The sequence below is a fragment of the Pongo pygmaeus genome, chromosome 13 (genome assembly GCF_028885625.2).
Source record: "Pongo pygmaeus isolate AG05252 chromosome 13, NHGRI_mPonPyg2-v2.0_pri, whole genome shotgun sequence".
Classification (NCBI taxonomy): domain Eukaryota; kingdom Metazoa; phylum Chordata; class Mammalia; order Primates; family Hominidae; genus Pongo; species Pongo pygmaeus.
In genome coordinates, this window is record NC_072386.2 from 22,645,130 (window position 1) to 22,661,080 (window position 15,951).

General features: G+C 56.6%; 1 protein-coding gene across 11 annotated transcripts in view; it reads left to right on the top strand.

Annotated features, from left to right (window-relative positions):
* The window catches only part of CNTFR (ciliary neurotrophic factor receptor), a 40,174-nt gene extending 26,477 nt beyond the window's left edge, over positions 1-13,697 (top strand). For 6 of the 11 annotated variants that reach the window (XM_054502752.1, XM_054502750.2, XM_054502751.2 and 3 more), the window contains 6 exons: positions 333-566; positions 7,216-7,333; positions 7,508-7,674; positions 8,772-8,935; positions 12,259-12,439; positions 12,802-12,974. In XM_054502752.1, coding sequence (XP_054358727.1) covers positions 333-566; positions 7,216-7,333; positions 7,508-7,674; positions 8,772-8,935; positions 12,259-12,439; positions 12,802-12,974 — 1,037 coding nt within the window. Of the gene's footprint in view, positions 1-332; positions 567-7,215; positions 7,334-7,507; positions 7,675-8,771; positions 8,936-12,258; positions 12,440-12,801; positions 12,975-13,059 lie in introns of those variants that run through there. The other 5 variants (XM_054502753.1, XM_054502756.2, XM_063650201.1 and 2 more) reach the window with 1 other exon arrangement.
* Positions 13,698-15,951: the final 2,254 nt, after the last annotated feature.

The window sequence follows — 15,951 nt, forward strand, 5'->3', positions numbered from 1 at the left end:
CTGGGTTTTCTCTGAGAACTGACCCCTCTCAGCACTATGCAAACTCTCTGTCACGTGCAAACACACACACACACAGAAGATCGCCCGTTCACATACCTAGCCCCTGTACATGCACGCTCACATTCACATTTGGAGACACTCATATACCCACACACTTGCACAGGCATAGAGGAGCTTTGAACACTCTCCATCTCTGCAAACACTCACACAGACACCAAGCCTCTTGTCCTCACTCATACATCCTCACAGGCTCTTGTCTGAGCACGTTCGCCTGGGGGTGCTGGGCAGGGCTGTGACCTGTGACTTTTGCCCTGTGCCCCCGCCCCCAACAGAGGCACCCCATGTGCAGTACGAGCGCCTGGGCTCTGACGTGACACTGCCATGTGGGACAGCAAACTGGGATGCTGCAGTGACGTGGCGGGTAAATGGGACAGACCTGGCCCCTGACCTGCTCAACGGCTCTCAGCTGGTACTCCGTGGCCTGGAACTGGGCCACAGTGGCCTCTACGCCTGCTTCCATCGTGACTCCTGGCACCTGCGCCACCAAGTCCTGCTGCATGTGGGCTGTAAGTGTTGCCCCCACCCCTCATCCAGCCTCCCTCCTTCCCTGAGACCCAGACTCCTAGCCCACCCAGATCAAGTCCCCTTCCTGTTAGGGGGACACGGAGAGGGGAGAGCTGCAGCCTGACCCTTGCCCTCTGATTTTGTCCTGGCCCGCTCTTCTGGCCTCTGAGCCCAGTCTTGCCCACTGAGTCCAGACCCCTAGACAGTTTGCCCACACATCCCACCCCCGTGGAGGTCTTGGGGATCCTGAAACCCTATTCCCTCTGACAACATAGGCAGAGAGCTGGTAAGGCATGGCTCACCTGGGGCATGAGTGAGGAGAGACCCTCAGGTCACGGATCTGAGCTGGAGGAGCCTCACTGTGTCTGCTCCCACAAGGGCTCGTCAGAGGGCCTCAGGGAGGGAAGTGGGATATGTGGTTATACAGGTATAGACAAGGCGCTCCAGGAGGCCCCAGGGAAGGAGGAAGGCATCCTGGAGTGGGAAGTGAATGGAGACTTGGGAAGCCAATGGTGATTTAGAAGATGCATTGAAACATCATTTCTGGCAGAGAGCTGGGTGTGACTGTAGGCCTCAGCGGCTGGGAGGGCATGTAAAGGCCACTTGGGCTGGTGTTGATGTGGAGAGGGAGCTGAAGGAAGGGATGGGGGGCAGATCATGATCCTGGAAGCTGGGCAGTGACATCTTCTGGGTCATGTTCTTAAAAGATCACTCTGAGTGGAGGGAGGCAGGTTGGATGGAGAAAAACCAAGGTAGGAAGGAGACTGTTACTGGATGCAGGAGAGAGGATGAAGACCTGGGACCAGGGCATGGAGCTGGGGAAGCTGAGAAGGGGCAGTTGGACGTCGAGAAACTGGTGATGGATTGGAGGTGGGAAGGACTGGAGAGTAGAAGGTGGGAGGAGTCAAGACAGCTGGAGGGATCCATGACTGCAATAGGAAGAAAACGGAAGGAAAAGATAATGTGTGCTGTTTGAACGGTGTCTTAGCTTGGGTTTCCCTAGAATCAGATCCCAAGACGAGAATTCTTATGCAAGTAGTTTATTTGGCAGGTGAAGGAAATACCATGAAGGATGGGAAAGTGACACACAAAAAGGAAGTTAAGTTAGTCAATAAAGAGTGAGTTATCCAGACATTGCCTCTTGGCGACTGACGTTAACCGCCGAAGGTGCAGATGCAGAACATGCACCTGAGTTGCCCTGCCTGAGGGTGAGGGAGCTGGGATGTGTATACACTAGCTCCTGCCCATCAGTGGTTGAGAGATTCACCTGGGGTGGGAGGGAGGCTCTTTGATTCCCCAGCACTTTTGCCCTGATGTCCCAGCAGGCAAAGCAAAAGAAAGCTCTTAGGCGAATAACTGCAGAATTTGGGAGTGAGAAGTATTAATAGTACGGGCAAGGGATCTGCGGCTCCCTAGACATCTGTTGCAGACCTGTTCAGTGGGATCCTTGGAGGACAACCGGGAGTTGATGGCTGGTAGCCAGTGGGTCTGAGCGTCTGGGATTCGGGGAGAGGCCTCTGCTGGAGATGGATATTTGTTGGGGGTTGTCAGCATTAAGGCCATGGGAGGGTGTGAGATGGCCGAGGGAGAGATCCCGGAGTGAAGAGAGAAGAGGACCCAGAATTGAGCCCTAAAGACCATCAGCATTTAAAGAGGTCGATGGAGGGAAATGAGCCACAAAAAGAAATAAGAAGGAGCCAGCAAGAAGGTAGAGGGAAGACCAGGTGAGTGTGATTTGGAAGAGGGATCTGGAGAAGTCAGAATGACAAGGCCATCACCATTGCTGAGGGTGAGGTGGGCAGGCATCCAGATCCCAGCCGGAGGTACCTACCAACAGAGTGAATACTCTGAACATAGTTCCACTTCTTCATTTCTTTTCTCCTGAGCCAATGATTCAAGCTCCTCTGGCCTCATTTTATTTGGGTATGGTTCACCCCACTGCCCCAAAATCGTCTCCTTATTCCCTAGAAGCTACCTAGCAGTTGTTTAAGGCATCTGGGAGCAGACACTTGCCTCACTGTCAGAAGACTGGTATAGAACACCATGTAAAATGTTAGGCTGAAGGGTTGTTCAGGGTCTTCCACAAAAACACTGACCCACCAGTAGGGCTTAAAGAGGTGTGAAAATGTATTTTGGTGGGAATGTACCTTTCCCCATGGGAAGGCCTTTTTTTGGTTATTGTTTAATGTGTCTAAACTGAAGAGATGGCGTTCAAAACCCAACATTTTAGTTGCAAGCCACGGGTGGAGTGACCCCTGTTGGCCAGCTTGAGAAATGCAGGACCAGCCTAACAGAATTCTCCTTGGCCCACTATGGAGTCCGTCAGAAGTGGAGCACTCAGCCTAGCCCCAGCCCTTTCAGAGGGAAAAGGGCCATTTACTGAGTGCCATGGAAAAAGGATGAACCCAACTTGGCACCAGTCACCCACATCCCTGTCTCCTCAGTTTGGGTCCCAGAAGTCCTCAGGATGGACAAGACTGGCTGTGATGGCTGGGCCTTGATGACCCTGGACCCCCATTCTTGATGATGTGATCTTCTTTGAGAGGTCGTTGGAGGGGAATTGGGTCTTGAAGTAATGTCCATAGTCTATACCCACAGGACATGCCCACAGCTGCCCTGTTGTGACCAGGGCCCAGACCTTTTATATAGAGTGCTCACTGCCCTCCAGGCCCTGCTGCCAGATGAAGGCTGGCCATGAGTTGGCTGTAGCATTAGTTTCAGGTACTTATCTCTCATTGCATTATTTCCTTCTAAAGACCTGGTCAGAGGAACAGGGGATATTAATCATTATAGTCTCAGTCACTTTATATTAGTAACAAGAGACTGGCTTTGGCAACACTCAGTATCAAATTATCCTTCCTGCCAGCTCTCAGGGAACAGGACAGAGTTACCCCTGATTTGTGGGTCATTCAAACCAAAAATTATTTAATATTTATCCTGAACATATGCAATTTGTCTCTATTTACAAGGGAACTTGGTCTTAACAGTATTCTGTTGGAAGTCTCCTTAACCAGGCTAATCCCTGAACTGCTTTCTCCTGATCATCCACCTTCTTGCTCTCAAGTGGATCCTCACGAGCAGAGCCCTAAGGACTCCTCTCCTCCCTAGGATGACGGAAGGACCCCCCACATTACGAAGCAGGATCACAGTGTTCCTTTTAGTAGCATCTTTTTATTTTCAAGACACTGCTGATTCTGTATCGTTTTGATCTTAAGCTAAAACAAACCAGAGATTAAAATGATTTTTAAATGGACAGTTCCTTCTCTAGTTTTTTAAAACTTTTATTTGATTGGTTAGGATGGAAGCTCTGGATCCCCTGGTTCAGCAGTCCTTTCCCTGCAGCCCTGTTTGGCTGGAAAGGAAAGAGTGAGGAGAGGGCTATGGTCAAAGAAGACGTCTGGGGAGAAATCACAAGTGGGAGGTCGCCGGGGCATTTGGGAGTCCAGAAGTTGGAATGCCTCAAGGGATGCCACGAGATAAGGCTGAGCCAGGCCTGAGCCTTGAGTGCCAGGCAGGATGCGGTGTGTGGGTGGGGCGTGGGTAGGGCTGGAGTGGAAGGGTCACCCTGCCCCACCCTGCCTGATCTGGCCTGGCCTAGGGTGTGGGCAGCTTGCTCCTCCTCCTCTCTGGGCCAGCGGGCAGGCCTCATGCGTGCCGGGGGCTCCAGCCCAGGCGGGCTGGCGAGATGAGAGGAAAAACATGCGGTTTGGTGGGCTGGACATGGAAAAACAAGCCAATTAGGAGGAAAACAAACAAACCCTGGGCCAGCGGGGGCACACGCACGCATACACACGCGCACACGGCCCCGAGTGGGACCCAGGGACACCCTGCCACAGGCTGACAGTCACTTGGGTGTCTCAAGAGCCCCCACAAGGGGCAACCCAGATGCCCTGTATGCCCAGAACCTGATACTGTGACCTGTGTGCATAGGAGCTTTTGCTCACACACTCTCTTTAACATGCACTCACACGGTGTTCAGTTCATATGTGTGAACATGCTGGGAATTCCAGGCACCCTCCCACACACACAGTTTGCAAAATACATTCAGCCTCACTATGCTCCATCACATATGCACTGCCTCATGTATGAGCTCTAGCTGTCACTGTGTTCAGACACAATGGCACATTTACAGGCACTCTAACAGAGTACCTTGGCCACACAGCCTTGCACATAGAGACAGTCTCGAGATTGAACAGCCTCACCCTGAGTCACATGCAAACACAGTCATCCAGTCCCACACAACCTCCCATCATACAGTTACACAACTTCCCAGAGTCTCACAGTCACACACACGGAGCCTCACAGTTACACACAGCCTTGCAATCACAGCGTCTTAAAAACAGCTTTTCCTCCAACTCACAACACACTCACAACAGGCATCCTGATCCCACACTGTCCTACAATCTCACAGCACCCCCACCTCCGCCCACCCGGCCCCTCAGCTGGGCTCCAGCTGCAGCAAGTCACTCCTTTTCTTCCTTTTGTTTTTCTTTCCTCCTTTTCCCTCTGAGAAACCTGGTCCCTGTCAGGAAACCCAAGCCCTTCCCTGCTCAGGGCCCAGGGCCAGGCAGGAGTAGCCAGATGACAGACAAAGCCCCCAGTCAGCCCCCCAACCCCCACCCCACCATGACCTCCCCAGTCAGGGAGAGGAACTGGCGTGAGGGGGAGGTTGGAAGGGGACGCTGGTCTGAGAGGGGAGGACAGTTGGGGAGTGGAGGAGCCTGGTCAGTGGGGAGGCTGGCCGGGGTGGGGGCCTGTGAGTCCAGTGCCGTGGCCCGCTCTGCCCTCCGAGGAGTCCGGGGCAGCAGGGAGCTGACTCTGCACACTCCGATCCCCACCCCACCCCCAGCGCCCTTCCCCTTCCTGGGGGTAAGGGGGGCGGTGGCAGGAGCGGGGAGTGGAGGCTTCTCGGCCGACCTCGGAATGTCCTTTCCTCCTGGGGTGGCTGCCAACTCTGGCCTGGCCAACAGGCCCCCAGAAGGCACTTCCTGTGTCCTTGGCCGCCCCCCACCCCACCCCCAGGCAGAGTTCTGCATCCGTGGGCAGACAGGGCAGAGACACTAAAGGCACACAGTATGAACATGGAACGACATGAGATGGACGCAGGGCCTGGAAGGCTTCCCAAGGGAGGCGGACAGTGGAAGGCAGAATGCAGGTTGGCCCTGTGGGGTCTCAGCTGGGCCCTGCTTTCCCCGACAGGCCTGGGGAATGGAGCTGCCTCCGCCCACAGCATTGCCCCCTCCACCTGGTGCCCTGGAGTTCTGATGCCTCTCTGCCCCCTCATCTCTTCTGCTGCAAAGCTAGATCTGGATCCTGGGGGTTCTGCCCCAGGCCCCTCCCAGCATCACACATACTGGACACGCACACGCAATCACACAGAGTCACTCACAGTCACGTGCACACTGTGGATGGAAGCCCACTGTTCCCCTGTGTCACCATGGCCACTCTACAAGCAGAGACATGCACTCCCCTTCACTGTCCCTGGCTTATTGAGCTGCCCCCCTCCTATTTCCTGTCCACCTGTCAGGCCGGGGGCGGGGGAGGGGGAGGCACAGGAGGGAGGTGTCAGTGTCCCTGGAGCCACAGACGGACATTCCTTGCTCGGGTCAGATCACATAAGCTGCCTCCTTCCAGGAACCTGAGCCGCCTGTCCTCACGCCTTACCCAATGCCTGAGGGTGGGACAGCTGGGCTAAGTGCTCACGGCAGCAAAAAAGAGTGCGGGCTAGACAGCAGAAAGGACTTCCCAAGTGTGTGTGTATAGGGTTACCCCTGTCCTGGGGTTTAGCTCTGGCTTACTGTCTGACCTTGAGAGGTCCTTATCCCTCTCTGGGCCTTCCTATTCCAGAGTGAGGGCAGCTGCTTACCATGTAAAGGGCTTCTTAAAGGGTCTGCGATGGAGATGCTGGGGGCTGGCGCTAAGGTGAGGTACACACAAAGGGAACAGCAGCTTCCTTTCAACAGGCACTTGTACACACACACAATCATATATAGACACGCAGATTCACACACATCCGCATAGCTGCTCCTACGGATCCCTGGTCACTCATTCATGTCACATAGAGACATGTAGGTAGCACGTATGCCCCTGCATGCAGACATCTACAAACACAGATATGCATACAAACAGCTGCCCAGTGCTGTTCCTGTGTAGCCACCAGGCCTGTCCTTGTGTCTCCGTCTCTACTGAGGGAAGTCTGGGGTGTCTCTTCTCTAGGAAGTGCACCCGATACTCCAGCAGTCGGAGGACCCATTCAAGACTCCCCTCGTCTCTGCAGCACAGTCTTCCTCTGGGAGTGGACACAAAGTGGCAGGAGATGTGGGGCTGGGGCCGATTCCCCCAGACATCACCTCCATCCTGTGATTGATGAGTTGAGGCCCGCAGCCCCCTGCTCCCCACGGTTCCTGCCTCCATTGAGCAGGTGGAGGGGGGGTTCCCTGTCCGCACAGCCCTTGTTTTTCTTTAATTAAACATCTGGCTCTCTGTGGCCTGGGAAGCCTCAGACCCTCGCTGACAGCCTCCCCCCCACAACTTTGGCATCGATGATGGGTTGAGGGGGGAGAGCTGGGGCTCTGGGGCCCACCTGTCCCCATACAGTGCAGGGGACTGGGAGCTCCAAGAATGCCCTGACCATACTGTCCTCACCCCCAGTGCCGCCGCGGGAGCCTGTGCTCAGCTGCCGCTCCAACACTTACCCCAAGGGCTTCTACTGCAGCTGGCATCTGCCCACCCCCACCTACATTCCCAACACCTTCAATGTGACTGTGCTGTGAGTAGCTGCGCCTGTGACCCTGGTCCAGCCCTGACCTCTGACCTCTCCCCCATCCCATCACCATGCCCTCCGTCCATACCCCAGCCCTGCCTTGGGCTTGACCTTTCCTCAACCTCTGCCCCACCTGACCCTTGATGTTGGTAACAGTACCTGGGTCTCACCTCTCCCCAGGCATGGCTCCAAAATTATGGTCTGTGAGAAGGACCCAGCCCTCAAGAACCGCTGCCACATTCGCTACATGCACCTGTTCTCCACCATCAAGTACAAGGTCTCCATAAGTGTCAGCAATGCCCTGGGCCACAATGCCACAGCTATCACCTTTGACGAGTTCACCATTGGTACGTGTGGCGGTTGGGGGGACCTGCTGCCTACTCCAGTGGGAATGTAAGTGGATGTGTGCCATTGGTGGGGATGTCCACATGCATGCACATGTATACATGGCATGTACGTGCCTCTGCACAGGTATGTACAGTGCACATATATGTGCACATATATGCATGACATATACACCTGTGAGCATGTAAGTGAATGTCCTTTACCTGAAGGGCCGAGAGACCTGTCCAGCAGCTCTTCCGATCATTTTTCTGGCTCCCAGAACATGCAGCAGGGGGAAGGGGGGGGCAGGCTGGGCCAGACCCTTGTGCAGCTGCAGCCTCCACCGCCTCCCCCCACCCAACTCTAATGGCTTCCTTACGGCCTGTGATGAATGAGGTGTCAGAACAGGAGACAGGACTGGGACAGATACCGCCCTCCCCCTGACCCCCCCATCCCAGCCAGACCCTCTACCTGCCCCTGCCCTATTCCAGGCAGGCTCTCTGCCTGCTATTTCCCTGCCCCAGCCAGACCTTCTGCCTGCCCCTGTCTTCTCCCCAGACCCCATGGCTGGATCCCTAGCCAGAGTATTTCTACATAAGCTGGGCCCTTAGGCGCTCCCATCAGATCCCCAGCCTACCTCCAGATCTGCAACACCTGTGGACTGTCTTTTACCCTTGACCCAGGTCTTAGTTTGGAACTGGAAAAGTTGAGGTGAAAAACCAGGCTTGGGGGAGTGTGTGATGCTGGTGTAGGAGGCGGTAATCCAGGTGACAGTGGTAACTATGGAGGCATCATATTGTCTTAGTTACTGGGATGCAGGTCAGTATGAGGATAGGGTTGGGATGATGGGATGATGACATGAGATTTGGGATGTTGATATTAAGAGTTGGTGACAGTGACTGTAGTGACAGTCATTGGTGATGATGGGGATGTCAGACTTGGAACTAATGAGATAGTTGTCTATGGTAGTTATCAGAATTGACAACAGAGAAGAGGCATGCTGACTCTGATGTTGATGACAATGGTTGGCAATATGAGAGGGTCAACATGGTGGCTGGAGTTGACAAAGTGGGTCGTTGCCAGAGATTAGTGTAGTAATGAAGCTATGTCTCCTGAACAGTGAAGCCTGATCCTCCAGAAAATGTGGTAGCCCGGCCAGTGCCCAGCAACCCTCGCCGGCTGGAGGTGACGTGGCAGACCCCCTCGACCTGGCCTGACCCTGAGTCTTTTCCTCTCAAGTTCTTTCTGCGCTACCGACCCCTCATCCTGGACCAGTGGCAGCATGTGAGTGCCCTGCCCTGCCAAGATCCTGGGTGCCTGAGTTAGAATCATGTGGAGTGAGTGGCACCCATATCCCACGTGGCAGCAGCTCCAGTGTGAGACCTGACGAATCAGGCTCTCTGCGGGGAAAAGGGACAGGTGGGCCTGGGAGAATGGATGGAGCTGAGGCAGGTGTCCTTAGGGGTTCCCAGTGACCCTTGTTAGTGCAGCGGGAACACATATGTCTTTCTGTGGCTCCCCAGGGTAGTGGAGAGAAATGCAGGAAGGGAGATGGCGGGCAGGACAGGCAAGGCTCCCTTTCCTTACCTCGCTTTCAGCCTTGACCAGGCATCTCCCGCTTTACACTGTGGCCCAGGCTCTGGGCTTGTGCTGGCCCCAAGGGACAGGAACATGCCTGTCCTCAAGGGCTCACAGATGGGCCTAAGGGGTCAGGATCAGGCAGTGGGGTCAAGCCTGGTCCAGCATGTGAGTTTAGGCCCTGACTGGCATCAGGATTCCAAAGTCAGACCCAGCTTAGGGGTCAGCTTGAGGCTATGAGTCAGAAGGTAGCCTGGCTGGGAACCAAGCAGTGGACAAGGGTCAGCATGGGGTCAGACTATGGTCTGGATCAAGCTACAATAGAGAGCTCTGGGGAACAGCCAGAGGTCTGGGGCAGACTTGGGGTTCTCTTGCTTTGAGAGCCCTGGGCCCATAGGGTCGTGGGCACTCTGTGTGGCCCGTGAGGCCTGTGGGCTAGGAGGAGGGTTGAGAGGGTGCTCCATGGGACAACCCAGGCTGCTTCCTGGGAGTCAACTTGTACCCCTACCTCATCTACCAGGCCCTAACTCCAGCTCCTCGTGCCCCTATCCAGTCCGGCCTTTAAAGTATGTAACTTGATTCCTGGGTGCCTGTCCCCCACAAAGCCTGTTCATGCACTCACATGTTCCCTGACAGAGTCCGGAGTCCCTCCCGCCTGGCCAGCTGCCCGCGCCTAATGCATTGCTAATAACCAGGGTCTAGTTTCACAAGCCCCCCTCCCCCGCTAACGAGCTACAGGCAGCAGCCCTGCGCGTCGCGGCGCACACGCCTTGCAGTGGACCTGGCACACTGCCCACCACACACACGGGAACATGCACACACACGCGGCTCCCAGCAGGAACCATACACCATACGTGTATGCGACTAACATGCCAAGACCATGCGCAAAACTGACCCCCACACTGAAGTGGGAAAAGCAAAGTGTGTAGGCTCCGTGGCGAGAACATGCGTGGCCTGCAGTGCATCCTAGCCCCATTCTGTATCTCACTGGCATTGGGGTTGGTTAGATTTATGGTTCTTTTCAGCTGAAGTTTTGCTCTGAACAGAGTTTATTCTCCCCAGTCCTTGACCTTGGGGAGAGGCAGGTGTATGACTGGGAGGGGGCCAGAAGGGCAGAACAGAGAAAAACATCATTTGGATTTTCAGGAGGAAAATACAGACCAGGAATTGCAAAAGAATGGGCCCTGGGCAGGGGCTGTCTCAGCATGGACAAGAGGGAGGCAAGTACTGGGACCCAGCGTGGGTTCCCTGCAGCTCCTGCCCTGGCCCTAACTCGGCAGGGAGGCCTGGAGGGCGTGTCTGGCATCTGCTCCAGCAGACCATGGAGGACTCCCAGGGGAGGCCGATGTCAGTGACTAGGGAGTTCCTGCCAATTGAGAAGCCTTTCTCTTGAGAGGGAGGATGAAGGGATCACTGATAACCTAGCAAGAAGGATCCTGGTCTAGGAAATGTGGCCCCGAGGAGAGCACTGACCTCCTGGGGGCCACATTCCTGGAGGTATGGTGCCCACCATGAGCCCACAATGAGGCGGCAATTTGATCTGTTCCCCGTGGCTCCCTCCCTGTGGGGAGAGACTGACATGGAGATCTGCGTTCTAATCCTGGCAGGAGGAAGACAGAGCTGAAGGAGCCGTGGCTACTCAGCCAGAGGGTATCTTTGCCGAGCAGAAAGGGACTGGGGTGCCAGAGGTGGAACTGGGACCCTGGCTCCAGGAGAAGAGGGTCTTTGGGACCCTCCGATCTTCCAGGGCTGAGATTAGGATTTACTGAGCCCAGGGTCTGGGCCCAAAATGTGTCTCACCATGACCCTGACCTTTACCACCGTATCAGGGCCACAGGCTGAGCAGGACCTGGAGGGGCTGCCTGCCCCGCTTGGACCCACCGCACATGCCCAGACACATACACACACGCGTGCATGCACTCACAGCCTGTCAGGTCAGATAGCCCAGACCCCAGTTTTCTGGGGGGAAGATTGAAACAGGGACCAAAAAAGCCCTGAAGCCAGACATGGCCCAGAGCGGCCCCCTCCTCCGCCCCTGCCGGCTGCCCCTGTTTACGAGGCGGCTTAATGAGGCAGCGGGTGCCGCTGAGATGAACCAGAGCCCAGCCTGGGCCTGGAAGGGGCGCCGGACAGGCAGGCCGGCCTGGAGGGTTGTGGGAGACCAGCAGGATGGGGCCAGCAGGGCGAGAGTGGGGTGGCGATGCCTCCAGGAGGAAATGGAGCAGCTGTCCTGCGCCCTGCAGCTCCAGGGGCTGTCCCCCACCCCTTTCCGCCGCAGCAGGGTGATAACCACACTGAGGCCTTCCTAAGGGGAGGCTCAGCTGGGGCCAGGCTGGTAGGTGCCTTGGGCATCTGGGAACCCAGGCTCTGACCGGAAGCCATGGTAATGACAGCAGCAGCTGAAGTGTGTTTGGTGCTGTCCTCATGCCTTGGTCCTCATTGTAACCCTAAGAGATGGACATTCTCATGAATGCCGTTTTACAGATGAGGATGGAAAGGCATGAGGATGTTAAGTAACTTGGTCACCTCACTACTAAGGGATGGGGCCAAATTTGGAATTCAGGTAGCCTAGCTCCAGTCAGTGTGTCAACCTCCCCTCTCCGTGTCTTCCTGGTGGGAGAGGAGGACAGCACTACCATCTCCTCTCACCCCCTGCCCTTGCCACCTCCAGGCTGGGACTGTGGTCGGGATTCAGCCGGGCTAGGGGCTGTGAGAGAGCAGGGGCAACAGCAGAGTTGTAGGCACAGGGCAAAGACCTCCTTATTCTCCCCTCGGGTGTTTCTGGTCTCCTTAAAGATGTCATTACTCTCCTTCAGGGACAACTCCCCTCCTGTGGGGTCTCCTCCCTAAGATGTCCCCCATCTCCGGCAAGAATATTCTCCATGTCTTCCTTCTCCTCAGGGAAGTCCTCACTGCCCCCAGAGCCCTTTACTCTCCTCTCCCCAGAGGCATGCTCACTTCCTCTGGAGGGACCTAACCCTCCTGGCCCCCAGGTGTGTCCTTACCCCCACCCCATGGTCTGGCTGCAGGTGGAGCTGTCTGACGGCACAGCACACACCATCACAGATGCCTACGCCGGGAAGGAGTACATTATCCAGGTGGCAGCCAAGGACAATGAGATCGGGACGTGGAGTGACTGGAGCGTGGCCGCCCACGCTACGCCCTGGACTGAGGAACCGCGACACCTCACCACAGAGGCCCAGGCTGCGGGTGAGCTTGCTCCCTGCCTCCTGGCTCTGCTGTCCTGGAGGCCCGTGGTGGAACCCGTGGCCTGGTTCTACCCTGCTGCCTCCAGCCTCTGCTCCCGTGGGTAGCCACATTTCTGCCTGTGTGTACAACTCCTGCCATTCCTGGTCCTTGCTATCTGGACATCCTTGGTAGGGGTCATTGGGTGCAGGGGATATCTGTGAGCCTTGGGAAGCAGGATCTGCCTGATGGGGGAAGCAGGGCTGTCTGATGGAAGAGGCAGTACCAGTCTGATGCAGGAAGCAGAATGGTATGTCTCATGAGCCCCCAGATCTGGATGAGACCCCAGCCCTGGCCTTGCCCTGAGTTTCCCCCATGTTCCCCAGAGACCACGACCAGCACCACCAGTTCCCTGGCACCCCCGCCTACCACGAAGATCTGTGACCCTGGGGAGCTGGGCAGCGGCGGGGGACCCTCGGCACCCTTCTTGGTCAGCGTCCCCATCACTCTGGCCCTGGCTGCCGCTGCCGCCACTGCCAGCAGTCTCTTGATCTGGTAGGTTGAGTGAGGCTGGGTGGCAGAGGGAGCCTGAGGGAACCCCCACTCCAGCCCCCTCCCTGACAGGCCCCTGCCTGTCTCTACAGAGCCCGGCACCCCATGAGGACACGCAGAGCACCTGCAGAGGAGCAGGAGGCCGGAGCTGAGCCTGCAGACCCCGGTTTCTATTTTGCACACGGGCAGGAGGACCTTTTGCATTCTCTTCAGACACAATTTGTGGAGACCCCGGCGGGCCCGGGCCTGCCGCCCCCCAGCCCTGCCGCACCAAGCTGGCCCTCCTTCCTCCCTCAGGGGAGGTGGGCCATGCAGCTAACCCACCCACCAAAGACCCCCTCACCCTGGCCCCTTGGGCTGGACCCTCCAATGCCAGCGACTCCCAGGAGCCCTTGGGGGACGTGAGGGGAGCCTCTCACATCCGATTTCTCCTCCTGCCCCAGCCTCCTGTTTATCCCAGGGTCTCTGTTGCCACCATCAGATTATAAGCTCCTGATGCTGGGGGGGCCCAGCCATCCCCCTCCCCCCAGCACCCACACTTTTCAGTCCCCTCCCCTCTGCCCTGTTTTGTACACCCCTCCCCTGACCCTGCTCCTGTCCCACAGTATTTAATGCCCTGTCAGTCCCTTCTAGTCTGACTCAATGGTAACTTGCTGTATTTGAATTTTTTATAGATGTATATACGGGGTGGGGGGGGTGGGGGTTCTCATTAAACGTCACCATTTCATGAGTCCTTGGAACAGACCCACTTTGGGAGGGTACCCCTCTTCCAAGGACCCCACCCCATCCAGGGCTGGCGGAGAAAAGAAATTGTGATTGGGGAAGGTGGGGAGAGGTGTTCAGCTTTCAGGCCAGTGTATCTGGTAACAGTGTTGTCTACTTCTTGGGGGGTAGGGCTTTCCTGGAGCACAGGGTTGCAGCCAGGGAAAAACTGTGGGAAATAAGGGATCCCATGGGGGTATCCAGTCAGTCCTGGAGGCTGCCAAAGTCTTGGGTGGGGCAGAAGCCTTTCAAGGGTCACCTCTAGAACTGCCTTCCATGAGTCCCAGGCCTGAGCCCAGTGCACAGGGCTAGAGATGGCAGAAGGGGAGGGGCAGGCTTCATCCTTGGGGCCAGGGGGTGTGCGTGATCCCTGCCATCCAAGAGACAGTCCAGGGGTGCTAGAAGGTCAGGCCTAGGGCTCAGCCAGGCCACAAGGGCTCAGAGCACAGAGTGTCCTGGGCCTGGGCAGGCAGGGGGGCTGCCTGAAGGAGGAGGCTGCTTGGAGTGTGACCAGGGACGGGACCTGGGCTTCAGGACTGGAATGACAGAGTACAAGGCTTACTCCCAGGGCTGGGTTATAGTCAGGCTCAGTGTGGAACTGGAGAGGGTGGGGCTTTGGCTTTACAGGATGGTCAGTCTTTGGTCCAGCCTCAGATACTGCCCACACCCTTCCAGTCCCCAAACTGGGGCTCCGGGATCCCTCTGACTTCTCAGAGGAGGACACTTGGCTGTCCCAGGCCTGCTTAGGTCCAGACCCCACTTATAGAAGCCGCCTTACTGAGCATAAGCAGGCATTTCTCAGCTGGGAATGCCCAGGGCTGGGGCCAGGTAGGCAGGCCATGTGACCTGGGGGCGGGGGTGAAAGGGGAGGTCAGAGGTCCGACCTGGGAAGTCAGATTGTGCCTTTCTCTGGGTTCCTGGAGTAAGAAGAGGGGGTGGAGTCAAAGTCAGGTCCACACCCACACCCACCTGTGCACAGATGTGTCCTCCTGATACACTCCCCGTGGCAGGCACTGAGCACTACACCTCTACAGAGCCACCAGCCACCCTGATGCCATCACACACTTTCTCCCAGTTCAAACCCTTCACCTCAGACTAGGCTCCGGAAATGGATACCCCTTGCTGCGATCGCCAGGCCCCCCTGGGATCGTGCCCTGGGAGGGGGATTGACATGCCTCAAGCACCGATGAGTCCGGCCTGGACAAGACACAGTCCCAGAGGTGGGGCCTGCTGAGGGGCTTCAGAGTAAAGTGGCCATCTCTTCTCCAGGTTAGAAGAGAGAGGGGTATTCTAGGTGGGAGACCCCTGAAAGCAAAGGCCTGGCGTCAAGGTGAAGCCTGTGGCTTTTCAAGCTGAACAGCCCCAGCTATGGAAGCGCAGGGCTCTTCATTCACAGGAAGAGGCTCCCAGGATGGATATCCTGAGAGGTGGCTGTGGACCTGCTCTGTACCCTGAACTCTGAGTTCTGCCTGGGGGTCTGGTCCCTGTGAGGTGTGGCTCAGCCTGAACCTAGGCTCCAGGTCCAGCATGAGTAGAGATAACAGGGGGTCACCAACGGTCTCCCCCAGAACATTCCTGGGATGTGTCAGAACTTCTACCCTTCATCTTTGGGGTGGGTGGGATGAAGTGAGGAGTCTCTGGCCTGAGCTGCCTTTCTGCCTTGAGAGCCCTGGTCAGCCCTGACCTACCCACCGCCCACCGAGCTTGGGCATCAGCAATCTGGCCTCCATTAGCAACATGGGAAAGCAATTACGTGGGGCCTCAGGAGGAGGGGGCAGAAAGAGGGGAGGGGGCCTGCCAGAGCTTCAGAGGCCAATGGAGGGGAGGACTGGGGCCTCTATCTCTCTGCCCCCAGCCCTAAGAGAGAGACCCTGCTCTGCCTCAAGCCCAGGGTGGCTGGAGGGGCAGCGTCATTGCCTCTGACTAGACAACTGGCCTGGGCCTGCGGGTGGTCACCTTCCTTGTGGGTCTTGGGCCCTTGGCCTCACAGAGGCTGTTTGCCTTGGAGGGTCTCAGTTGCTGACCGTTGCCTCTCTACAGTACTGTCCCCTCCACATCCAGTTCCCATGGTGGTTCTGGGGAGCCAGGCATAAGTGCAGACATCAGTCCTTGGAGTTACAACAGAATCTGGAGAATTAAAACAACCCTGAGGCGTGGTGGGAAGGGAAGGCTGGGATCCCAGACCCCAGGTGCATTGCACAGGGGCCCAGCCTTCCAGCCCC